Source organism: Pistacia vera, unplaced genomic scaffold (assembly GCF_008641045.1).
Source record: "Pistacia vera cultivar Batoury unplaced genomic scaffold, PisVer_v2 Contig99, whole genome shotgun sequence".
Taxonomy (NCBI): Eukaryota; Viridiplantae; Streptophyta; class Magnoliopsida; order Sapindales; family Anacardiaceae; genus Pistacia; species Pistacia vera.
The window spans coordinates 364,300-392,195 of record NW_022196878.1 but is presented as its reverse complement, the minus strand read 5'-3'; the positions used below and the strand labels follow the sequence as shown (position 1 = coordinate 392,195).

The 27,896-nt window shown below is 35.5% G+C and overlaps 1 protein-coding gene across 1 annotated transcript; it reads left to right on the top strand.

Annotated features, from left to right (window-relative positions):
• The first annotated feature begins 300 nt into the window (after positions 1-300).
• On the top strand, positions 301-27,896 carry LOC116121494 (ABC transporter I family member 10-like). Its single transcript, XM_031407443.1, has 5 exons — positions 301-548; positions 699-873; positions 26,291-26,349; positions 27,637-27,677; positions 27,838-27,896. The coding sequence occupies exons 1-5, from the start codon at positions 475-477 to the stop codon at positions 27,894-27,896; spliced, it is 408 nt and encodes a 135-aa protein (XP_031263303.1). The 5' UTR covers positions 301-474.

Below are 27,896 nucleotides of genomic sequence, written 5' to 3'. Positions count from 1 at the left end.
AAGAAAATCCAAAGAGCAAAGATTTGTCGGAAAATGGGAACGAAAATCGCAAGAGAGAAGTCAGGTGTTTTGTCTATCACTTATTTTGGGTTGAGTCCGTCGCTTAATCGATTTTGAAGGGGAGCGTGTTTTAATTTTCAAAATTTAAACAAATTTCCATTAATTGTACTACTACTCATATATGTTTAAATCTTTCCGGTCTAACCCTTTTTGCATGTTAAGTGATTCTTAACTGTGCCAGGTCAGTTTTTCAAACTTAAAAAAAAAAAATGCAAAGTAATTTGAAGGCTACTTTCTCAATTGCAAACTTCAGAGGTCACAATAAAATTTCCTCTTTTCATCAAGTTATAGTAGTTTTACTTTCCTCAAACAGTGATTAATTCAACCCAACCCAAAAAACGAATTGCACAAGCACAATTCTGAAACCCTGTGGGCAGAGAAAATGAGATATGATTGAGCTCAATTTCACAAACCATGAATCTCTGTTCTCTCCTTCCGGCCTTTACACCTCCGCTAGTACCTCCAATCCACGCCAACCTTCCTTCCAGGTCCAAACTTAACCATAATTTTTCAGCTAGGCATTTTCTCAAACACATTTATGCCAATTTTTTTCCGTCTTTTAATTTTTTTTGTGTTTCTCTTTGTAATTTTCTGTCTTTTGCTTCTATGTTTAAGCTTATTTATGTATGTTTGTGCAGGACTGATGTCACTGAGAAAGCTGAAGCCATTGAATGTGAAAATCTTAGCTACTCCATCACTACAAGGCAGCGCAAGTTGGTGCCAATTCTAAAGGACTGCTCGCTTTCTGTTCCTTCTGGGCAGTTGTGGATGCTTCTTGGGCCAAATGGGTGTGGGAAATCTACCCTTTTGAAGGTTCTTGCGTTTTCATTTTGCTTTCTTCATGTCGGTTTTTGTTAGTGTTTTGATTATTATTTACATGGGTCATACTAGGGATTTGCTAAGTAACCAACCTGATAATGTATTAGACTGATTTTTTTTTATTACGCGTAGCATGTGTTTGATTACATGTAACAATGTTTTAGTTATCATAACAATTTTTTTGTTTTTGTTTCAGTTACCATATATTTAACTACTTTAGATGGCGGTTATGGAAACATTGTTATAGGAAACCATAACATTCTTATTTGTAATCAAAATATCGATCTGGTAATGTTATCAAGTCAGTATTGTAGTATGATGCGTCATACTACACATGAGTATGGTAACGTTATCGGGTCGATATTTTGATTAGAAGCCCATCGAATTATGTAGAATTGAACTCTTTGTAATAATGTTCATTGATCAATAAAACATTTTATTCTATTGCGTAAATCTCATTGTATATATTGATTATGTCCTTAGAATGGTAGAACCTGACGAAGGTATCAAGTGTTTCAAATCTTGATAGTGAAAACCCTATGAGCACTATGGGGCCATTTATAAATGTCCGTAGCCTCATATTATTTGAAGTAAGGGCACAAACAATATGGTAAGGCTATCATAGTGTTGAACACCTTGTCGAAAGGCAGTGACTGATCTCACTTGTCAGGTTATTTGTGTGACAACCTGGTGCAATACAAGGTGCTTGTTTATAGGCAAATTCATTGGACTGACCACTAGAGGATTCCATATGGATGGTAACCCTAGTGTCCATGGAACAAATCGTAACGAATGGTGGTGCAGTGATCCTTAGACTTGAGATCACCGAAGCTCCTTGTGCACCGATTGGTGCAGTTTGACACTAGCCCAACGCGTTTTTATTAGAGCTGTCATACGGTAGTGATTGGCTGCATCAAGGAGTGTATCAAGACTATAGTGGATCGATAGAGGATCATCACCCCAGGTACGGGAGAAGTTATCTCACAGCACAATCAGTAAATGGCAATGACACTAAAACTGTGCCACAGTGGGATTGAGTTATTGCTCGATCTAGTTTATAATTCGTCATTGGTCCAGTAACTGAATTATACATATTGAGATTAACTGAGTTAACACTATTTCTATGCCTCGTCTCGTTGAGATAATGGATGATGAAAGGATTAGATTGTACGGTACCTATATCGTTGACAGGTAGCTACTTCGCTGAATCCGCATCTATCGGGTGGCCATGATGCCTTGCTAGGGGTCAATCTTGGTCTGTGTGTAGTGAGACGATTATTGTGTTAATTGCGTACTTCACACTACCGGTATGATAAGGAGCCTACGGGTCACACACATAGAAGATAATTTATAAACCAGTTTATAAGAATGGCGTTTTTTCTTTTTAGGTGAAAGGGTATCTTGGTATTTACAGTGCAATTAAATTTGCTGAGGTTGTAGCCTTTATTTAATTTGTTATAAAATTAATAAGTAAATTAGTTTTAAATATGTGTTCGCATATATTTAATGAATTACGTTTTGTTAAATGTTACTATATATTAATTTAATTTAATTGAAATAATGATAAGTAAATTAAAATATCTAAATGGGGGCTTTTTGGACATAGGGGTTGTTTGGGTTCGTGCCCAAGCTCATTCCATGATAGAATAGGGCATAGTGTGCCACTATATAATGTACACTTTGTGAAATTATTCAATTAATTTTATTTCATTCAAAAGAAAAACCTCTGGCCCCCTTTTCTCTCCCATGCCAGATTGCCTTTTAGCTTGAAACAAAATTTGCTTGTTTGTTCTTGGTTCTAAGGCCAAAGAGGAACTAGCAAATCCTCTTTAGTTCCATGAGGTTTACTTCGTGTGGATACATAGCTCGATCCTACTCTTTGGTCGGTACAAAACCCATTCAAAGACAGTTGGAGAGCCTTCAAACGTGCGTATGATTTCTTAACTCTAGACTGAATTTCGCAGATTCTAATATAATGTATAAACTGTAAGTTTGTGCCCTGTCTTGGTTCTAAAGAACGATCCATGTTGTAAATAATTTTTGTTTCCCACTGCCATGACTTGATCGTTTCCTAACAGAGACACTATGGTCCTTATGTAGGTTCAGAGGCGGCAATTGCGGGTAGTATGCATCACCTCATGTTTTTACTGATGGATCAAACTTGGTGTAAAGTATTTATTTGACAACAGGAGGAAGTGGTGAGGAAGCTAAAACTTGTTACCGTGAGAGGTAATTTTTAGTTCATCACTAAAAAGTCATATTTTGTCAGTAGTGACGGTTGCATTTTATGACCGAAAGTGCAAGTGGCGGGTTTATTGTAGAAGGTTGCTACAGTCTGAAAATTTATTTTTAGCACATATACACGTGAACACACTTATGGGTGGGTTGGGACATATTTCAGGTGAGCATTGACAAGCATTCGCTGATGTTTATTAGACAATTTGTCAAAAGTCATTTTGTTGAAGGGAGGTCCTCTCCTAAGGACATTCAGAGATATGTACGCATATTGGGATGTGATGTCAGTTTACTGGAAATGCTGGAAAGGGAGACAACATGCACAAGATTTTATGAGGGGCATCAAGCACAGGTATGCATATTAGAATCGTACATTATAGGATTGATTGACAAACCAAGGTAGCAAGACGGCTTTGAAGTGGGACAATAATATGAGGTTAATATTTTTTTTTTGTTGCTTACAGTGCTGCTATAAGGGTTTTGTAAACATGAGAAAGGTGTTATTTGTTGATTGTTGCTTTTTGACGGGAAAGTATGGGGTACATTATTGTGGCTACTGCTAGGACTGCGAGAATCCACACATATCCCATCGCATGGAGTGTGGTTGACTTTGAGAACGACAAGTCGTAGACTTGTTTTTTAAGCAATTACTTACGATATTGTCTAACAGTGATGATTTGTGCATAATATCCAATAGGCACAACTCTATAAAGAAGAGGATTGCCACTATTTACCCTCTAGCACATCATGAGTTTGAATGAGCCAAAAGCTTATCGAGTTTAAATAGGCTTAAGTTTAAGTGTGCTGGTCTCCTTCAGACATACTATATGATAGCAAAAGCTTATCGAGTTGATGAGTTCGGGAGCACTTCCAGCAAATCTGAATCAAGGATGATAAAATTGCTAAGTATCTTGAGCATGATATTGGTTTCGAGCATGAGTAAGCTTACTTTCCTGGAAAGTTCATGTTATGCCCACGAACTAGCTAAGTCCAAATTCGAAGTTGTTAATAGAAAAGAAGTTTCCAATTATTGCCCTTTTTGATGAAATACAGAGGACGTTGTCACGGTGGTTCCATGAGCGTCGTACGGATTCAGTAATTTTACCACAATCCTAGTTCCGTTGGTTGAAAAATTATTGCGAGAACGTGTGGAACTGTCAAATGCACTGTTTGCTTATCCTCTGAATGCTTAAGAGTTTACCATGTGCGCACTATGGTCCGATGCCCTAATTAACTTTCGGTAAACTTGCAGCTGTAAAGTGCTTGACATTCAACATTTACCTTGTCCTCATGCACTAGCTCTTTATAAAACAATGTAAGCTAGATTTTGGTTCAAGAATTTACAGAATTTGCTCCCTTCTGTATATGACAAACCATTACACGTTGGCTTATTCAGAAACGATATATCTAGTTCCTCCAAAAGAGCGGGTGGTGCTGCCAAGTTGCTTGACATATCATTCATTCGCCATTCAAGAAGACAAAAAAAGGAAGAAAAAGAGTTAAGCGTATTCCATCACCCGTGAGGTTCCGGAGGATGAATAAGTGCTTAATTTGTAAGCAACCTGGCCACAAGAAAAGTAGTTTCCAGAATTGATCAATGTAGTCAAGAAAATTAGCTTCGAATCGATCAGAAGCAAGCAAGCAAGCAACTTGGCATTATCAGTTTGCTTAAGTGATCTGCTTTTATCTGCAGATCTGAACAACAGATCGCTTATTGTTGCTTAAGCAATCTGCTATTCGATCAGATCTATGAACACCAATCGCTTAAGCGACTTGATGAACTTATTAATGCTGCTCTTTTAACAGGTAATAGACACCTAGATGCTATTCGTTTACTTGTTCAGTAGTTTCTCTTGCTGTATGTCAATCTTTTTGGTGCATTAAACTGATTTTATGCCCTTGTATTTCTAGCTATGCCATCAAGAAGAAGGATGAAATAGAGAGAGTTTTCAAGGCCAATCGTTGAAGACTTTATAGTGAATCAAGAGAGTTGCCAAGGCCAACTGTGTAACTTCTTGTTTTCAATTTTTATGTTGACAATTGGATATCTTTTTGTTCGAAGTTTTGAATAGATGATATTAAGGATGCTTGTAGTTACTTATTGTTGCTCTTATTATGCCACTAAATTCATTCAATATTGAGATGTTATTTTGCTAATAAATTAATTCATAATTGAGATGTTATTGTGCTACTAAATTCATCATATTAGATGTTACTGTGCTCTAAATTAATTCACATTAAGATGTTATTGTTTGTGACATCACTTAAACTAATTTTCTAAAATTTGAGACAGATTATTCAAGTAAAAAGAAATTGGCCTTGGTCGCTTAAGCGAGTTGTCTATCGCTTAAGCGATGACGGCTTATTTGCACAAGATCGCTTAAGCGATCATGAATTTTAGAAGGAAATGTTAAATACAAATAAATTGGTATCGCTTAAGCGATCATGGTTTATCAGTATAGTACGCTTAAGCAAGAGCCCACATCGCTTAGTGACCTTAAATTTGGATGAATGGTTAAGTACAGAAAACTGGCCTTGATTGCTTAGCGATCATGGCTTATCTGTACAGATCACTTAAGCAAGAGCCTACTCGCTTAAGTGATCTTGAATTTGAGACAAATTATTCAAGTAAAAAGAAAATTAGCATTGGTCCTTAAGTGACTTCTGTTTATTACGCATCACGTTGTTTGTACAAGATCACTTAAGCAAGCCTACATCGCTTAAGCAAGCTCGAATTTGAGATGGATTATTCAAGTAAAAAGAAAATTGGCCTTGGCGCTTAAGCGATCTTGAATTTGAGAAGGAACAGTCAAGTCAATGAAAATTGGCCTTGGTCGCTTAAGCGACGTAGGCTATCACTTAAGCGATCACGCCTTATCAGTACAGGATCGCTTAAGCGAGAGCCCACATTACTTAAGCGAACTTGAATTTGAGAGAACATTCAAGGACAAAGAAAATTGGCCTTGGTCACTTAAGTGACATAGTCTATCGCTTAAACGATCACGCCTATCTGTACAGGATGGCTTAAGCGAGAGCTAACATTGCTTAAGCGATAGCTAACATTGCATAAGCGTCAGGCAATTTCCTTTTGTTTTAGAATAATCATTCTCAAATACACATCCCTTAAGTGATGCAGGTCTCGTTTAAGCGATCTAGTATAAGATAACCATGATCGCTTAAGCGAAGCCTACGTTGCTTAATCGACCAAGGCGAATTTGCTTCTTATCTCCCCAATCTTTTGATCTTGTAAACGTTTGAGTGAGAAATTATATTCCATATTATGGGTCAGTCTATATTCATCATAACCATCCATATTTGTGAAATGAGGTACGTTTTTACTGATGTGTCACACTAGTGTGCTATATTCTTTCATGTTCATAGGGTTGTTAGTCACATATTATAGCTATTATACTTTGATGTCGTGAACGTTTGAGGTTTAATTAATGTTAAATCTTCTTAAATGGCCTTAATATGTGTTGATGGAATTAGGTTGTCAAATAATCCTTCTTAATGGCCTTAACTTGTGTAATAACCGATGTCGCTTAAGCTATCAAGACTAATTTGCTTCTTTTCTCCCAATCTTGTGTGTTGTGAACGTCCCAGTTAACATTACGTAACATAATATGGAGTTGTCAAATAATCCATAAAAAAAAAAGATCGTTTAAGCGATGCAGCTCTCCTTAAACGATCCAGTATATATAGCCTTCGTCGCTTAAGTGATACCTAAATTGCTTAAGCGCCCAGGCTAATTTTTGTCAAAATCATCCTCAAGTGCACGATCGCTTAAGCGTGTCATTTATAGCTTAAGCGATCAAGGCCAAGGTAAGTCAAAATCATCCTCAATTGTACAATCGCTTAAGTGATGTCAGATATCACTTAAGCGATCCAATATAGATAACCCTTGATCGCTTAACAATATCCAATGTGCTTAAGAGATCAGGCCAAAGCAGTGTCAAATCATCCTCAAGTGCATGATTGCTTAAGCGATGTCAGGTCTTCTTAAGCGTCCAGTATACTTACTTTGTCGTTTAAGCGATACCAGACATCACTTAAACGACCATGGCCAAGGCATTGTCAAGATCATCCCAAGTGTACGATCGCTTAAGCGATGTCTGTCTCACTTAAGCGATCCAGTATATTTAGCCTTCGTCGCTTAAGCATACCTGACTCACTTAAGCGATCAAGCCCAGCAGTGTCAAAGATCATCCTCAAATGCACGATCGCTTAAGCATGTCAGGTCTCACTTAAGTGATCTAGTATATTTAGTCTTTGTTGCTTAAGCGATCAAGACAAGACAATGTCAAATCATCCCCAAGTGCACGATCGCTTAGCGATTAAGTATTTTTAGCCTTTATTGCTTAATGATACCCAACTAGCTTAAGCGACCATGACCAAGGTAGTGTCAAGATCATCTCCAAGTGTACGATCACTTAAACGATATCAGATCTCGTTAAGCATCTAGTATAGTAACCCTTGTCGCTTAAGCGATATCCGCTGTCGCTTAAGTGATCATGGCCAACACATATTATTCCACCTTTTCTCCTCAATTTGACAACCTAATTGATAACACTATTAACTCCTTTTTCTCCTCAATTTGACAACCTAATTGTATTACAACATATTAACTCCATATTTTCTCTCAATTTGACAACCTAATTGCATCCACATATTTTCATATTTTCCCTCAATTTGACAACCTATTTGCATCAACACATATTATTCCATTTAACAAAGATTACTATATAACTCAAAGTCAAAAAGAAAGAAATACTAAATTGCTCTTTTATAAATATAAATGTCTCAATTAGATGAAAATACAACATTCATCTCTTTTATAGTAAGAGATAATTAAACTAAGAAAGTGTATTTCTAATTAAAGTCAAAGTAAAAAGGAAAACAATCATTATAAACAAGAAATATGTCCTAAAGCAACCCAAATAACAACAGCCCATCACCCTATCCTCCCTCTTCATCTTGTCTTCAGCCACTTTCCCATCCTTCAAAATTATCAAGCACCCCTTCAACATCAGTAGCAGCAGCAACAACCTCTTCATCTCTTCTACAACACCCCCTTTAACATTATCCAGCCTTAGCCTTGACACAAGCATACATAACATTAGTTTAATGCACCACAACCCAATTATCAATAGCCTAATGCCTAACAACATTAATTGACCAATTCAGACAACCCAATTATCCTATAAGAAATGCAATTCACATAAAATACAAAACTCTAAGTCCAACTTCCATACCTATTGATGACCCATCAACAATGACTTGGATTGGGTTTTGGTCAGTCAAAAGGTTGAATATTCCATGGTGTGCTTCACAATCCTAACACATCTAGAAATAACATCTTAGTCTCACAAAAATTCACCAAATTAATGTCATAAGAAAGACAATCCCAAAACACAGTCTCAATTCAATGAGCAAACAAAGATTAAAAAAACACCACATCAGTGCTTGCAACTCCCTGCAAAACTCAGCAACTCAATGGCACTTTGCAAGTTTTAATTTTTGGCCACATCAGTGTTAAGCTTCACCCATGCAAAAACCTCAATCAACATTTCGTGACAAAAAATAAGTATAAAAGAAAGTATGATGGCAAGAAATAACCACCTACCACCTCAGCACAGTCCATAGCAATTAGGGGATCCATCTCTCCGTAAAAGCACTCAACCCCAAGCGCTCCAGAAGTTGCTTATGCTATCGTCATTCAAGTTGTCCATTGGTGTTTTGTCATGTCAAACTCAGAAGTTCCCCACAATTAGCACTACAATATCCAGAAGACTACTATTAGAATTAGATTATAGAACAATTGCAATATGTGAGTTTTATAGACAATTTACCTTATGTCATTAATCGGGATAGGAACACGCTGTGTGGCCACTTTAACATCAGTAATGAATCACCCAAGTGCTCAAATAGGCCCTGTCTCGCAACAGTCATAGGAATAACTGACTAGCGGCTACATCTCCGTCTTTAGCTCCACTCCTGACAAATAGTCGAGTTGCAATCAAGGATCCTCAACAAGCCCTCTTAGTTCCATACGACGGTAGCCAGTGCATTATCTTGATGTTCATAATGCATTACACCATTTTCGCGTAGCCCAACTATTGCCATATTTAGGCCTTTCCCCTCGTGTGTACTTATTATCCTCTCTCAAATCGATACTCAGTCAATACCATCAAACTCTTCTACGGCCATTCTTTTCCACTTGCCTCCCCTTGTTGCACCTCCTTCTTGGCCTTCCTCATTAACCTCATAGACTCACTAAGCTTTGCCAAATGAGACATCCATGATTTGGTGCTTTGTCGCACCCTCTCAGTGTCAATGCCTCATCGATGTGCTGCATCAAATCAAAACAAACTGATAAGGGTCTTGCCAAACACAACATTCTATTTTTTGCACATAGATCACTTAAGGATCACATAAATACCTCATGGGAACATAAGAAAAATAAGAAAAATACGGGAAAATAACTCACAGAGTCATTGAGTCAGCTACCCATTGTCAACGTCTTTTCAAACCACTCCCGGGGATAATCCCCGTCTTGCACTTCTCAGAACCATCACTTTCTTTCCATTGTATGGTATAGAATAGTTTTTTCCTTTCCTCATCTATTGCCTATACAAATCAACCTTTTAATCCTCTGATTTCATTTCCTCACTACCTTCGCCTTCCTCATTCTCCTCCTCCTCTGCTTCTCCACTTTCACAGACCTCTCTTTTTCTTTCTTCGTCCCCTCTTCTTTTCATACTTATTTCCATGAAAAGAGATTTTACTGCTTACTCTTTCGACTCTCTCTTTTTTGTTGAGGTTGCCACTTCAACCGCTTTCAAAACTCCATCAATTTTCTCCTCCACCCTTTTCATCCATTCTTCCATCTTCTCAAACTTCTCATAACGCAGTTCTAAAGCTATCAAATATACTGTTTTGGGGTAAACCACCTCATTCTCTCGACGCTTCGGCAAATTGGCACTTGCTGTACTGGTTTGCCAATTGGGTGGAGGCGTACAACCTCAGCATCCATCTTTCATCCTCTTCCCTCCCCCCACTATAGCTTCGCCTCACCACATGCTCAACCATGGCCCTGCAGTTATAGTCAAATGCGTGACCCTTTCTAGGTCTCGCATTAGGTGGTATATCCCCTATCTGTTACATCGTCCGTGATACAAACGATGTAACATAATTCGCTCCCAATTCACCTCTAGTAGGGTATGAATGGACGAACCTCGTTGCAATAAGAAAAAAACAATCAAATTTAAGCTTCATTTAAAAGCAATACTTATTCAAAGAATAATCCTTTATCTTATCCAAGCCACTTGAATTTTCATTTCTATTTTGTCATAGTCCTAATGGGCACACTTCTTGGTGTGCCACTGCAACATCCTAGGAAATTGCAGTGGCTCATCAAAGTCTCCTTCAGCCCCCTCACCCCCCCTCCCTTCCTCCCCCCCCCCCCCCCCCCCTAGCCAGGACGGAGACGACCTCATACATCCAAGCCTATATTATAAGCAAAACAGTCCATATCAAAATTAAAACACATATATACAAAAAAATATACAAAAAAGCTATTATATTTACCTGCATTACCCATGAAGCCAAACAAATTATAAGTGCTTGGTCTCTCCTTCCCACATATTGGCGATGCTTATATCGGCATGTCTTTTCTGCATAGGATCAATGGTTAGCTGAAATGATAACCTTCCCCACATAAACATTAAAGAACTCCTGGTTGCTTGCAAACTGCACCACATCCAGATTATCGCTTTGTTGATCACAAGATTAGGTTGGAATGCGAACCATACTAGGCACATCCTAAACTTCTCCAAGAGGTATAGCCTTCTTCTCCTAATCTATCCTCTAAATCACATGCCATAATAGACGATTGCCGCCCTCGCCGGCCCCCCCCCCCCCCCCCCCTATTCCAACAATTTTTTCTCTTTTTTTCGTTAAAATTTTTAAAAAAGGTAAACGCAACAACATAAGAAAAATGAAAAAGTGCATTCGAAGTTCATAAATTAACGTATCATATAGTTCTATAAAGATTATTCAAATTTCACATTTTCTAAAGAGAAAAATACTTTTAAATGTGGTTTTTATTTTGTAATGAGAAAATAATAATAAGTATAATTTGGGTATTTGTGAAAAATAAATCCTTTTAATATTTCTTAGGTTTGTGGTCAATTTTGACAAATTTGGACAAAATAGCTCTTACAATAATAATTGGTTTTGTCAAGCATATCAAATGTTATCATACAAGATGTAAAATAATAAGAGCGAAACCTATCATGTGTCGTGATAAAAGAAGGAGTAATGATATGTGCACTAACCAAATTGTACTAATTCAAATATTAACAATTGAAATTTTGAAATTTCTTTTTTTAGTTTTTGGGAGGAACTGATGTGACAATAAAAGAGGTCTGTCATGTTAGTTAGTACTTAAATTATATGGTTTTTAATTAGTGCACATAATATTATTATAAAAGAAGATCGAAAATGTCAATTGTCGATGATAAAACAACATGTAAATTAGAGTGTTACTAAAAGTCATGTTGTCAAGCATGTTATGCACACTTTCATATTGATGAATGTCGTTTTTAGGAAAAGAAATTTTGGTTTCATTAGGGTTAGTAATAATACCTGGTGAGGTCGAGTACTCAGAAAAACATTGGCTTGTCGGGTGTGGAATCCACAATCAACTTTCTGAGTCGAGGTAATTTCTTCCCTTGGTATCGTGGCGTGTGGAGGTGTCCCTCGCCCCACACCTGATTAATAATGCATTTATTATATAAATTAATTTAATTTATTTGATTAAATGCATCTTTTTGATAGATCTGATTAAGTTAATTTTTCTTCATTTACACACTAAAATCAGATAAAAATGATTATTAATATACTGATTATATATATAGGTTATGCCTGGTTTTTTTTTTGTTTTTTTTATTTTTATCTACATTTAAATCAGGGGCAAAAGATTAAAAGGTCATATTAACCTTGAATTTAATTAAAAGGTCATGTAGTTTGTGAGTCTTTACTTAATGATCTTATTTATTAAGACAAATTAATCACAATTAAACACTAATCATGACTTAATTAAGATTAATGAAGGCATTGAGTAATCTTTCAAAAATTACTTTGTCCCGAAAAACCTAAAATTGTTACATTTTAACCCAAATCCAAATCAAAGAAATTGCTCCCCCCTACCACCATTAACATCTTCTTCTTCCTCCGCAATTATCATCTTCTTCGCCGAAGATCCGCATTCTCCTCCTCTTGACATTTCGTCCAGGTATGTGTATCTCCTCTTTGCATTTTAAATTTCTATATACAAAGATTTAATGGTGGATTGGGTTTGGGTTATGATTTCGATTTAGTGGTTTAGGTTATTGGGTTGTGTTTGATGTAATACAAGTTGAAATGAGTGAAATTTGTTAATGATTTTCTTGCATTGTGGGTAGCTGGGGGTGATAGCACCGATTATAGGTGGAGATGACTGAAAATGTATTATGGAGTTGATGGATCGCTTAAGCAATCTGGTACAAGTCTAATATATGACAGTAGATCGCTTAAGCGATCTGGTATAAGTCTGGTATATGGCAGCAGATTGCTTAAGCGATCAGACTTATTTATATTAGATCGCTTAAGCGATATACTGGATTGCTTAAGCGATTCAGGAAGCGATATACTATATAGCTTAAGCTATATACCAAATCGCTTAAGCGACTCTACAAATACTTTTTAAAACTTGTCAATCCTTAATATGTTGGTTAATAATTTTTTTTTCTTGCATTATAGCTACTTGGCTATTATTAGACATGGGAAAATTTGTTTTGGGTGTTTAATATTTTGGTGAGTGGGTGGAGGATGAAAGTTGTTGGAAGTGGATTGGGAAGAGCAAACAAGTTAAAGAAATTTCTATGAGTACAGAAGTTTTGATTGATGAAATCATGAGAAGAGGTGGGTTGAGTTGCTCATGTAGTGATATAGTTGTGAAATATGTTTTAAGCAGAGTCCTGTAATTTTTAAGGTACCCTCTGTTGTATTAGTGTCTGATGAAGATGTGAAGTTATATATGCTTGATGTGGTCGGTGATGGTTCAAGGCCGATTTTAACGGTTTTGATTGTGGATAAACCTTTGGAAGTTGGTTCAAAGGAAGGGGAGAACAAGCAAGTTGGTGTGGAGAATGCTGGTTTTTATTTTAACTACAAGCACATTGATTTCTTTGTTGAAAAATCAAGAGTAGGCGGTGATTTGGGTGGTGAGGAGGACACTGTAGAAGAGGTTGGTTATGTAGGACATAATGAAATTGTGGACGAGGAGGACACCGTACATGTTCCCGCAGATATAGAATTCCTATAAATATAGATTATGTAAAAGGTGTAGTTTGTGAGGAAGAGAATGTTAGAGTGGGTGCCCTAGAGCCAATCGATTATTGTAGAATTGACTCTTTGTAATAATGTTCATTGATCAATAAAAGACATTTTATTCTATATTGCGTAAATCATCATTGTATATATTGATATATGTCCTTAGAATGGTAGAACCGTGACGAAGGTATCAAGTGTTTCAAATCTTGATAGTGAAAACCCTATGAGCACATATGGTGGCCATTTTAGAAATGTCCGTAGCCTCAATATTATTTTGAAGTAAGGGCACAAACAATATGGTAAGGCTATCATAGTGTTGAACGACCTTGTCGAAAGGCAGTGACTGATCTCACTTGTCTAGGTTATTTGGTGACAACCTGGTGCAATACATAGGTGCTTGTTATAGGCAAATTCATTGGACTGACCCACTAGAGGATTCCATATGGATGGTAACCCTAGTGTCCATGGAACAAATCGTCTAACGAATGGTGGTGCATGTGATCCTTAGACTTGAGATCACCGAAGCTCCTTGTGCACCGATTGGTGCAGTTTGACACTAGCCCAACGCAGTTTTATTTAGAGCTGTCAATACGGTAGTGATTGGCTGCATCAAGGAGTGTATCAAGACTATAGTGGATCGATAGAGGATCATCACTCCCAGGTACGGGAGAAGTTATCTCACAGCACAATTCAGTAAATGGCAATGACACTAAAACTGTGGCCACAGTGGGATTGAGTTATTGCTCGATCTAGTTTATAATTCAGGTCATTGGTCCAGTAACTGAATATATACATATTGAGAGTAACTGAGGTTAACACTATTTCTATGCCTCGGTCTCGTTGAGATAATGGATGATGAAAGGATTAGATTGTACGGTAACTATATCGTTGACAGGTAGCTACTTCGCTGAATCCGCATCTATCGGGTGGCCATGATGCCTTGCTAGGGGTCAATCTTGGTCTGTGTGTAGTGAGACGATTAATTGGTGTTAATTGCGATACTTCACACTACCGGTATGATAAGGAGCCTACGGGTCACACACATAGAAGATAATTTAATAACCAGTTTATAAGAATGGCGTTTTTGTCTTTTTAGGTGAAAGGGTATCTTGGTAATTTTACAGTGCAATTAAATTTGCTGAGGTTGTAGCCTTTATTTAATTTGTTAATAAAATTAAATAAGTGAAATTATGTTTAAATATGTGTTCGCATATATTTAAATGAATTATCGTTATTGTTAAATGTTACTATATATTAATTTAATTTAATTGAAATAATGATAAGTAAAATTAAAATATCTAAATGGGGGCTGTTTGGACATAGGGGTTGTTTGGGTTCGTGCCCAAGCTCATTCCATGATAGAATAGGGCATAGTGTGCACTATATAAGTGTAACACTTTGTGAAATTATTCAATTAATTTTATTTCATTCAAAAGAAAAACCTCTGGCCCCCTTTTCTCTCCCATGCCAGATTGCCTTTTAGCTTGAAACAAAATTTGCTTGATTTGTTCTTGGTTCTTAAGGCCAAAGAGGAACTAGCAAATCCCTCTTTAGTTCCATGAGGTTATCTTCGTGTGGACTACATTAGCTCGATCCTACTCTTTGGTCGGTAGCAAAACCCATTCAAAGACAAGTTGGAGGAGCCTTCAAACGTGCGTATGATTTCTTAACTCTAGACTGAATTTTCTGCAGATTCTAATATAATGTATAAACTGTAAGTTTGTGCCCTGATCTTGGTTCTAAAGAACGATCCATGTTGTAAATAATTTTTGTTTTCCACTGCCATGACTTGATCGTTTCCTAACAGAGAACACTATGGTCCTTTATGTAGGTTCAGAGGCGGCAATTGCGGGTAGTAGTGCATCACCTCATGTTTTTACTGATGGATCAAACTTGCGTGTAAAGTATTTATTTGACAACAAGGAGGAAGTGGTGAGGAAGCTAAAACTTGTTACCGTGAGAGGTAATTTTTAGTTCATCACTAAAAAGTCTAATTTGTCAGTAGTGACGGTTGCATGTTATGACCGAAAGTGCAAGTGGCGGGTTTATTGTAGAAGGTTGCTACAGTCTGAAAAATTTATTTTTAGCACATATACACGTGAACACACTTATGGGTGGGTTGGGACATATTTCAGGTGAGCATTGACAAGCATTCGCTGATGTTATTAGACAATTTGTCAAAAGTCAGTTTGTTGAAGGGAAGGGTCCATCTCCTAAGGACATTCAGAGATATGTACGCATATTGGGATGTGATGTCAGTTACTGGAAATGCTGGAAAGGGAGACAACATGCACAAGATTTTATGAGGGGCATGCCAGAGCACAGGTATGCAATATTAGAATCGTACAGTTATAGGATTGATTGACAAACCAAGGTAGCAAGACGGCTTTGAAGTGGGACAATAATATGAGGTTTAAATATTTTTTTGTTGCTTACAGTGCTGCTATAAGGGGTTTTGTAAACATGAGAAAGGTGTTAGTTGTTGATTGTTGCTTTTTGACGGGAAAGTATAGGGGTACATTATTGGTGGCTACTGCATAGGACTGCGAGAATCACACATATCCCATCGCATGGAGTGTGGTTGACTTTGAGAACGACAAGTCGTAGACTTGTTTTTTAAGCAATTACTTACGATATTGTCTAACAGTGATGAGTTGTGCATAATATCCAATAGGCACAACTCTATAAAGAAGATGATTGCCACTATTTACCCTCTAGCACATCATGGATTTTGAATGAGGCACCAAAAGCTTATCGAGTTTAAAATAGGCTTAAGTTTAAGTGTGCTGGTCTCCTTCAGACATACTATATGATAGCAAAAGCTTATCGAGTTGATGAGTTCGAGGAGCACTTCCAGCAAATCTGAATCAAGGATGATAAAATTGCTAAGTATCTTGAGCATGATATTGGTTTCGAGCAATGGAGTAGAGCTTACTTTCCTGGAAGAAAGTTCGATGTTATGACCACGAACATAGCTAAGTCCATAAATTCGAAGTTGTTAATAGAAAAGAAGTTTCCAATTATTGCCCTTTTTGATGAAATACAGAGGACGTTGTCACGGTGGTTCCATGAGCGTCGTACGGAGTCAGATAATTTTACCACAATCCTAGTTCCGTTGGTTGAAAAATTATTGCGAGAACGTGTGGAACTGTCAAATGCACTGTTTGCTTATCCTCTGAATGCTTAAGAGTTTACCATGTGCGACTATGGTCCGGATGCCCTAATTAACTTTCTTAGTAAAACTTGCAGCTGTAAAGTGCTTGACATTCAACATTTACCTTGTCCTCATGCACTAGCATCTTTATAACAACAATGTAAGCTAGATTTTGGTTCAAGAATTTACACAGAATTTTGCTCCCTTCTGTATATGACAAACCATTACACGTTGGCTTATTCAGAAACGATATATCTAGTTCCTCCAAAAGAGCAATGGGTGGTGCTGCCAAAGTTGCTTGACATTATCATTCATTCGCCATTCAAGAAGACAAAAAAAGGAAGAAAAAGAGTTAAGCGTATTCCATCAGCCCGTGAGGTTCCTCGGAGGATGAATAAGTGCTTAATTTGTAAGCAACCTGGCCACAAGAAAAGTAGTTTCCAGAATTGATCACATGTAGATCAAGAAAATTAGCTTCGAATCGATCAGAAGCAAGCAAGCAAGCAACTTGGCATTATCAGTTTGCTTAAGTGATCTGCTTTTATCTGCAGATCTGAACAACAGATCGCTTATTGTTGCTTAAGCAATCTGCTATTCAGATCAGATCTAGTGAACACCAGATCGCTTAAGCGACTTGATGAACTTATTAATGCTGCTCTGTTTAACAGGTAATAGACACCTAGATGCTATTTCGTTTACTTGTTCAGTAGTTTCTCTTGGCTGTATGTCAATCTTTTGTGGTGCATTAAACTGATTTTATGCCCTTGTATTTCTAGCTATGCCATCAAGAAGAAGGATGAAATAGAGAGAGTTGTCAAGGCCAATCGTTGAAGACTTATTAGTGAATCAAGAGAGTTGCCAAGGCCAACTGTTGAAGACTTCTTGTTTTCAATTTTTTATGTTGACAATTGGATATCTTTTTGTTCGAAGTTTTGAATAGATGATATTAAGGATGCTTGTAGTTACTTAATTGTTGCTCTTATTATGCCACTAAATTCATTCAATATTGAGATGTTATTTTGCTAATAAATTAATTCAATATTGAGATGTTATTGTGCTACTAAATTCATTCAATATTGAGATGTTACTGTGCTACTAAATTAATTCAGCATTAAGATGTTATTGTTTGTGACATCACTTAAACTAATTTTCTAAAATTTGAGACAGATTATTCAAGTAAAAAGAAAATTGGCCTTGGTCGCTTAAGCGAAGTTGTCTATCGCTTAAGCGATGACGGCTTATTTGCACAAGATCGCTTAAGCGATCATGAATTTTAGAAGGAAATGTTAAATACAAATAAAATTGGTATATCGCTTAAGCGATCATGGTTTATCAGTATAGTATCGCTTAAGCAAGAGCCCACATCGCTTAAGTGACCTTAAATTTGAGATGGAATTGTTAAGTACAGAGAAAACTGGCCTTGATTGCTTAAGCGATCATGGCTTATCTGTACAGGATCACTTAAGCAAGAGCCTACATCGCTTAAGTGATCTTGAATTTGAGACAAATTATTCAAGTAAAAAGAAAATTAGCATTGGTCACTTAAGTGACGTCTGTTATTACTTAAGCGATCACGGTTTGTTTGTACAAGATCACTTAAGCAAGAGCCTACATCGCTTAAGCAAGCTCGAATTTGAGATGGATTATTCAAGTAAAAAGAAAATTGGCCTTGGTCGCTTAAGCGATCTTGAATTTGAGAAGGAACAGTCAAGTACAATGAAAATTGGCCTTGGTCGCTTAAGCGACGTAGGCTATCACTTAAGCGATCACGCCTTATCAGTACAGGATCGCTTAAGCGAGAGCCCACATTACTTAAGCGAACTTGAATTTGAGAAGGAACAGTCAAGGACAAAGAAAATTGGCCTTGGTCACTTAAGTGACATAGTCTATCGCTTAAACGATCACGCCTTATCTGTACAGGATGGCTTAAGCGAGAGCTAACATTGCTTAAGCGATAGCTAACATTGCATAAGCGATCAAGGCTAATTTCCTTTTGTATTTAGAATAATCATTCTCAAATACACAATCCCTTAAGTGATGTCAGGTCTCGTTTAAGCGATCTAGTATAAGATAAGCCATGATCGCTTAAGCGATAGCCTACGTTGCTTAATCGACCAAGGCGAATTTGCTTCTTATCTCCCCAATCTTTTGATCTTGTAAACGTTTGAGTGAGAAATTATATTCCATATTATGGGTCAGGTCTATATTCAATCATAACCATCCATATTTGTGAAATGAGGTACGTTTTTACTGATGTGTCACACTAGTGTGCTATATTCTTTCATGTATCATAGGGTTGTTAGTCACATATTATAGCTATTATACTTTGATGTCGTGAACGTTTGAGGTTTAAATTAATGTTAATAATCTTCTTAAATGGCCTTAATATGTGTTGATGGAATTAGGTTGTCAAATAATCCTTCTTAATGGCCTTAACTTGTGTTAATAACCGATGTCGCTTAAGCTATCAAGACTAATTTGCTTCTTTTCTCCCAAATCTTGTGATGTTGTGAACGTCCCAAGTTAACATTAACGTAACATAATATGGAGTTGTCAAATAATCCATAAAAAAAAAAAGATCGTTTAAGCGATGCAGCTCTCGCTTAAACGATCCAGTATATATAAGCCTTCGTCGCTTAAGTGATACCTGAAATTGCTTAAGCGACCAAGGCTAATTTTTGTCAAAATCATCCTCAAGTGCACGATCGCTTAAGCGATGTCATGTATAGCTTAAGCGATCAAGGCCAAGGTAATGTCAAAATCATCCTCAAGTGTACAATCGCTTAAGTGATGTCAGATATCACTTAAGCGATCCAATATAGATAACCCTTGATCGCTTAAGCAATATCCAATGTTGCTTAAGAGATCATGGCCAAAGCAGTGTCAAAATCATCCTCAAGTGCATGATTGCTTAAGCGATGTCAGGTCTTACTTAAGCGATCCAGTATACTTAGCTTTTGTCGTTTAAGCGATACCAGACATCACTTAAACGACCATGGCCAAGGCATTGTCAAGATCATCCCCAAGTGTACGATCGCTTAAGCGATGTCTGGTCTCACTTAAGCGATCCAGTATATTTAGCCTTCGTCGCTTAAGCGATACCTGACATCACTTAAGCGATCAAGGCCAAGGCAGTGTCAAAGATCATCCTCAAATGCACGATCGCTTAAGCGATGTCAGGTCTCACTTAAGTGATCTAGTATATTTAGTCTTTGTTGCTTAAGCGATCAAGACAAGACAATGTCAAGATCATCCCCAAGTGCACGATCGCTTAAGCGATTAAGTATTTTTAGCCTTTATTGCTTAAGTGATACCCAACATAGCTTAAGCGACCATGACCAAGGTAGTGTCAAGATCATCTCCAAGTGTACGATCACTTAAACGATATCAGATCTCGTTTAAGCGATCTAGTATAGGTAACCCTTGATCGCTTAAGCGATATCCGCTGTCGCTTAAGTGATCATGGCCAACACATATTAATTCCACCTTTTCTCCTCAATTTGACAACCTAATTGTATTAACACATATTAACTCCATATTTTCTCCTCAATTTGACAACCTAATTGTATTAACACATATTAACTCCATATTTTCTCCTCAATTTGACANTATTGACCAAGGACAAGATAGAAATTACAGAAATAATAATAATTTAAAGTAATTTTGAAGGAAATTACTCAATTCAAGCTAAAAATGCAAATCTTTCCTCCTTTTTTTTTTTTATTTGAAGAGAAAAAGAAATGTTATATAGGTCAAAATTTTGCCTGATTTTCAAAAGAAATATATACTAAATCTTTGAAATTAGAAGAGGTAAATGAGAAATTTCATGACTAAATTAAATAATATTAAATTGAAAGAATAATAAATAATTAAAAAGCTTTGGAGCCAACAAAATCATGCTTGGAAAGGCAGTTATTTTTCGTGATAAAAGTAAAAATATTCCTTCTTTATCATCGTGATTAACGAAACATAAACCTGAAGATTTTACCTTCTTACTTCTACTTGAAGATTTCTCATATCAAATTTAATTATAATGTTTTATGTACTTGACAATAATAAGATATTATCACATAAATAATCCTTTTAAAATGAGCAAGATTGTGGTTAGTTAAACGAAATATAAAATAAATAGATGATATTATTATAATGATTTGATGTATTTACCCTATTTAAGTACGATATTATTAGAGGGAGCATTATGTTATCTAATGCTAAGTGGTCTAGAGTATGAATAATTGAATACATAAAATATATGGTTAATTATAAAGTTTGAAGTGAGATATACCTATCATGCTATATGTTCAATATTAATATGTTATATATACATTCCTTAATATCAACTAACTTATGTATATCATTAGATAAAATAAAAAAAACAGGATTGCATAATGTCTTAACACTATTAGATGTGATAAAAAATGATGTAATGCATTTATCTCTTTTAAAATTTTATATATATATAACTCTTATACCCATCAAGATTTACTACGTCGGAATGACGTGTCATGCCATCTGATGCGCCCATCCAATAAAAACATTTAGTATATTTTTAAGTTTCTCTTTCATTGGGATAGTCTTAACACATCGGTATATTGACAAAGTGAGACCGTACAATTAAACGTTACAGTTTATCAATAACCACCCCACCTCTATTAGGTGTGTGTTTTAAAAAATTGTTACAGATATGGCGTGGAAATGGGACAACCAGGAAGCAGGTGACAGAAGATGCTCTTAAACCTAAATTGGTAACACTAATATGAAAGATCCACTCTTGCCACCATTTTGGAAATTGCATTTTAAACCCAGATGTACATGATACATCCACTTTTGCTATTAAAATGATTGTTAATATAAGTATGGTCAACTAGATCCATTCACTATTATAATGGAAATATATCTAACTTTTGAATTGTGGGAGATTTTTTACTTTTATTTTTCTATGTTTTATGTGAAGGTGAAGTGTTATTCAAATGGGGTTGGTAAGCCACGAAAACATTTGGGACAAATCAACTTATTTCATTCTATAAGAAAATAGATTTTACTAAAAAAATTATGTTCTTGTACATGCTTCCAAGTTTGTTTATAGTTGTAGCTGCCTACCCAATGCCCCAGACAGCGCAAAAGACTGTCAGACAGCACCAACAATGACAATGACAATTCCTTCATGACGAAATTGGAAAAGGACATGGATTGGTCACATGTGACATGGTTTCAAATACAATTTTAGGTATAATGGATGTGTCATATACGCATATTTATTCACGATGTATTTATTTGTTTTAAGAAAAAAGCTTCGAATAGATTAACCATATCGTGTCATCTATATATCATTAGGATCAGTCATGATTATATTATATGAAAAAAGAAAAAAAGTTTTACCTAATGAAATATATTATTATTGTTGATGCTTGATTTTGACACCAACTACATATGAGAAATGTTAGCTGACTCAGAAGAAACACGTGTATATGGAGATATTGGGTTAATAAGAGATGAAGAACAATGTTTAAGTGGTTCGTGTCTTAAACAAGTGAATCTTACGTCCACTGATATTGTATTAATATGTAGAATGGGTCGCGTCTAGCGATTGATTTTTAGCTTTGAGAGTACAAGAGGGAGAGAGAGAGAGAATAGCTATTATAGAGTGAAATTAGCTAATTCCACGAACGGAGAGGAACCCTCTTTTTATAGTAGGATGAATTGAGGTAATGATCCTGAATCTTGGAGTTGTCAGATTGCACTGCAATCCTTCTTTATGTCCCGTGCTCACCTGTTCAAGTGATTTCCTCTCGCCTTGTGCAGGGATTGGACACGTGAAACATCTCCAGCCTTTCGCCAATCTGCGCCACCCACTGCCTGACAGGAGCATGTCGCTCACGTCAGTATGCGATTGTGACTGCGTCTGAATGGCTGCAGAACTACATAAACTCTGACGCCCAATACTACAAGACTCGATGTCAGCCCAATTTTTTCAGACATAATAATTTATATTTTCTCATCAACTAAGTTTTAAAGTGAGTCAAATTATTAATTATAAATAATTATGTTTTGATGGTAAACTTATGGTTTTCATTTCTTGCTAACGAAAAAACAAAACATCAACTATGTTTATACAATTTCTTACAAACTTTCATATCTGTATGTTTCATTTTCTAAGGTAATAATTCTACATATTATGTAACATCAACTATACAATCGTTTGAAAGTAGTGGGTTTTTTAACAGCATACTCTCATGTGTTTTGACTTTTTTGTAGGGCACTGGCTAGCTTTGAAAATACGATTCCAACCTTCATGTGTTTGCTTTTTGTGTGAGCAGCGACTAGTTTTGAACATGCGATCCTAACCTCCCTTTTTTAAGGATACACGCGCTGTTTTGCTTTACTTTTTTTCCCCATCCTATTCCTATTCCACCAAAAATACATCTATTATCAAAATTCAATCTTATTTTATTCAACCTTTTAAAACTCTCATAGGTTCATATTTATTAATAGCCTTAACAAAAAAATTTATAAATTGACAAAAACACCTCCATACTCCACATTTGTCATTTTCAGCCATCTTCTGACGGTAGTAGTAGGAATCTGACAAATGTAGGTGTGTGAGGGTGTTTTGTTAATTATAAATTTTTTATTGTAAGGGGTGTTTAGCTAAATTAACAAACCTATGAGGTGTTTTTTATTTTTTAAATCTTTTTGTAATCAACACTCAATTCTAATTTTTAAAAAATACTACTTCAAAAATAAAACAAACACAGCCGGACATTTTACTATTCATCTAATTTTCAATTTAACATGTCAACATTATTAGAGGCTAATATATTTTTTGGAAGTTAAATTGATGAAAAATTGTTGATAAATTTGAAGTTGAATTGATAACATTTCTGAAATCAACGAGTGCTCACTATAAAAAGGCCCAAATTCACAGGGTTAAGTTACTATTTCTGAAACTAACAAGTGCTCACTACAAAAAAGGCCAAACACACCCTTAAATAGTGAAAAAAAAATATAGTATTATGATCTGTCCATAATTTTAAAAATTAAATTTGCATAAATACTATCACATGTATTTTAATAATTTCTAACTATATCTTTTTACGGTCAAGGATTTCCATTAATTTTAATCACAATCTGAGGGTCACACAACATTTTGTTGAATGTATCAAGTCAATTATTAAACTACTTAATATATAAATTTTGATCAAGTCATTATTAAATCTACTTAAATATATAATCTTAAATTTAGAAAACAAGTAAACCATCAAATCATTGGAACATACCTAATTCTTTTCCCTCCCAACTGAATCAAACATATGTGAAAATAGTTCAAAGATAGTTTTTTGACTTTGAAATGGAACAAGTCAACTTTTGGGGGACGGACCACAATGTGACAAAATCAATCCGTGTCCTTGCATGTTACTCTACATCTTTATAATTTTTTCATAAGAAATATGCCAAGGCCAAGCTAAAATTGCAGCTTCACATTAATTTGCGAATTAATTCAACGCTCCAGAAAAATAATATACACTTAGACAAACCTCTTTAAGATCATTGATCTGCAGCTTAGCTTCAACATTAATCAATTTGGGTGATTATAATGGTGATGAATCATGTGCACAGTTTCTTGTATGTTGTTTGCTTATTTTTTCAACGCTACCTCTTAATAGTGGTTTGTTGACAATTTCAACATTTTCTCTGAACAAGATTGTTTTTCTCTCATTATTTATACCAGTTTGGGGTGATTAAAGCAGTCAAAAACTCATTGGGTGATTCTGGAGATGTAACGGCCTTATGGGTGACACATCGATTAGAAGAACTTGAATATGCGGATGGGGCACTTTATGTGGAAGATGGTAAGATTGTGATGCAAGGCGATGGATCAAGCATAATGAATTTCATCAAAAGGCAACAATCATCTTATATTGGCCAGATAAATTCTTGATCAGAACTCTCTCTCTCTCTCTTTTCTTTTTAAATTACTTATTTTTGTTTATGTATTCCCTCATTGTTTTCCCTTGTACAGTAGATAATCACACAAATGTATTCTCATTGAAAAAAAAGAAAAAAAAAAACGGTATGCAACTTCATTTGTGTAAGCCATATGATTCATATCTGGAGGTACTAGGTAAGCTTTTTAGTTAAGGATAATAAATCAGCTAGGGTTTAGAAGTTTTGGTTGGGTGGAAATCTTGGTCTGGCCTAGTTTTTCATGAAGAACAATTTCTCTAAGATTAGAATCCTCTTCTGATCTGAGCTCTCTTGAGCTTTTAAAAATCCAAAGTGTTTTATGTATGTATTTAAAAATCCAAAGTGTTTTATGTATGTATTTAAAAATCCAAAGTGTTTTATGTATTTATTTTCATTCACATGTGGTTATATCTCAAAAAAACACAAATCAAGAGAAGATTTTGGATGGAATCGGCTTATGACATTAGATCTACATACTAATGCACGACACAAGACAAGCATATTTCTTAACCTATTCAACAGCAGAGGTAAATTTTGATAGTATGCCTTGAGAAATCTTCAGTATTTTCAACTTTATTGAATTTTGGACACCCATTTTCCATTTTAGGCTCTAGTTGGCCTTATATACGATTCATAAACTTAATTTGTAAGTTTAGTACCATTACAAATTTCAGAAACAAGCTTCTAATTTATTATGGCGATGCTTTATTTCATTTACCCTCTAAAATTGTTTGATATGAAATGCTTCCGCTGTTATTCAAAAGTATTATATATCAAGTGGTTCTAATACCTTTTACTAGCAACATTTTACATCAAGCAACCTCATTGGGGTGAATGAAATAAACCCGTCGTCAAGTGGTATAAGTATCTTTCTATGATAGCATATGTGCTTCATATTAAGTGATTTTTTTGGGATAAATAAATGAAATAAGCTCTTATGTTGATGTTATATAGCAGGTGGTTCCATATATTAGTAAATGGTAACTGAAAATTCGTTTATGATAACTAAATATTTTTGAATTAATAAAAACTCGGTATTTGTAATTAAAACTTGTTTAGTTTTGTAACAAACTCGTGCTCTAACCCCACTCAACAATTTAAAATAACAATTTTTTTATTATGTGAATCAATGCTTGAGTAATCATAAACAATTTTTTTGGCTGTCATTCCTAAAAAATAAAATAATAAAAAATAAAAAATTCAGAGTCATTTATTTAAGTATTTTATATATTAACGTTTGTTATGGATATAGTGTTATATGAAACTATAACCCTCTCACTTTTAATCAAAATATTGACTGATATGTTATGGAACTAATATTGTAGTATGATGCCATACCATCTCATCTTATGGATTTGATATGTTATTGGTTGATATTTTTGTTAGAAGTACTGATGTTTTGATCACAAGTAGCAATATTTTGGTACCATAGTCACATATATTACAATAGTTAATGGAAAATCATTTATGATAACTGAAATATTGTTACATATTACCAAAAATATTATTTCATTTAACATATGTATCAGTCCGGTAATACCTGGCTAGTCTATAGGAGAACCCTGGTTATATCAGTGAGATTACCATGTATGTTTGCAGTCATGGTTTGCTTTGATAGTTTTGGTGTTCTGGCATGCAACCTAGAAATGAGTTATACATTGTACTGGGTTTTTGTGTATGCAGATCTTGGCTGGTCTTCTGAAACCAACTATGAACCGTTATGTTAGAGGCCTAAGAGTTTTGTTTTCCAAAATCCTGACCATCAGTGTGTTTTTCATTTTCTATATTTCTTACTAGTTCAAAATTTCCTGTTTACTGTTTATTTAATGTGGTTTCGTTTGATTGCATTTATAGAGAATTATTTTTGTTGATAGTTTGGGAAACTTTGTGGACTAGTCATCAGATTAGTAGCAACACACCTATCATTGTTAGCTTTTCCCCGATGATATATATCTGCTTCTTTCTACTGCATTTTTGTGTGCTTGATCATGACTTTTAAAAAAAGCATACTTTGTCTGTTATCTTTATGACACCATATTTGCCCTTTTGCTTTCCACATGATAACTTATGAAGACTCAGTCAGCTAATCATTTCTTTAACTTTCTTCTTATTTCATTTGGCATGCAATATAAAGAGATGATAACAGGACTTGGAAATGTAAAAAAGAAGGAGAGAAAATAAATGAAGATAGATATGTTTGCACAGACTTTTCATTCACATAAGCTGAGACAATATGACTAATACCTTCATTTTGCTGAGTTTGCACCATTTTGCTTCCTAGATACTCCTAATTGAATCAAATTGTTCCTTGTGGTAACTTTTGGTTATCTATACTTTCCTCCATATTTCTCTTGTACAATTGCCTATTAGCCTGGACAATGAGATTAGTCTCTTGTCCCATAATCTACTAGCTAAGGAGGTGTTTTGCCATAGTTCAAGAAAATGGAAACAAGTGGTGATATTTATGTTGGTTTTTCATTACTAAATCAAGTGAAAGGTTCATACTTTTCTGGTGAAGGTTGCTTTTGGTGGCAAGTAATGGCATTCAGCTTTGGGAGATTTGGCCTTTGGTTCAATTGTCAACAGTGACCTCAATATAAATTGCTAAAGAATTGTTCATACTAGTTCTCCGCCTTGGTGTTGAGGTTTGGAGTTGCTGCCGTTGCATCTTGGTAGAAAACCCTAGCCAGAGTTGGTCTTTGATAGTTGTCTTGTCAGCACATGAAGGGTAAGGATTATTGGAGTGACTGAGAGAGAGTTGTAACACCATGTATTAAATGAATAAAGAAATAGGAATTTCCTTACCCTTTATATTACTAATGGGTATGGTCCCTGTCGACGGCAGTTATGTTTTAAGACAAACTTGCTGAATTCTATTATACTTATGCTTTTTTTTTTTTTTTCAAATGATCAATTGAAATTCATGCGTTAAAACGATTGAGTGAAAGTTTATATAAGTTAATGACCATGTCTTTTATGTGTTCGTGCTTATATTTGAAATAAACAAAAATTGTGTTGTGGTATTTCAGGTTGTTATCCTACTGTAGAGCTGATGTGGCATTTGGCCTTGGTAAGTTCAATCTGACCCCTGACGAAGTCAGATCCGGGTGTCAAAATCTTTGGAAGCCGTTGGCATGTCTAAGTATATGCAGGTAGGTTGTGCAAGTATTTAGGTTTAGGTATTGGGGTATCTGCAGAAATTCTTAAATTATGTCTGTTGCATTTTTCAGAGACCAGTTCAAACTCTAAGGTGTGCCAGAAACAAGGGTTGCAATTGCTGGTGCTTTAG

What these genes read in the sequence shown, in the direction of transcription:
- LOC116121494 (XM_031407443.1), top strand. Translation starts at nt 475, where the DNA reads ATGAATCTCTGTTCTCTCCTTCCGGCCTTTACACCTCCGCTAGTACCT. An exon ending in GGAAATCTACCCTTTTGAAG is followed by an intron (nt 874 to 26,290) that starts GTTCTTGCGTTT and finishes TTGTGTATGCAG; the next exon opens with ATCTTGGCTGGTCTTCTGAA. An exon ending in TGATGTGGCATTTGGCCTTG is followed by an intron (nt 27,678 to 27,837) that starts GTAAGTTCAATC and finishes TGCATTTTTCAG; the next exon opens with AGACCAGTTCAAACTCTAAG.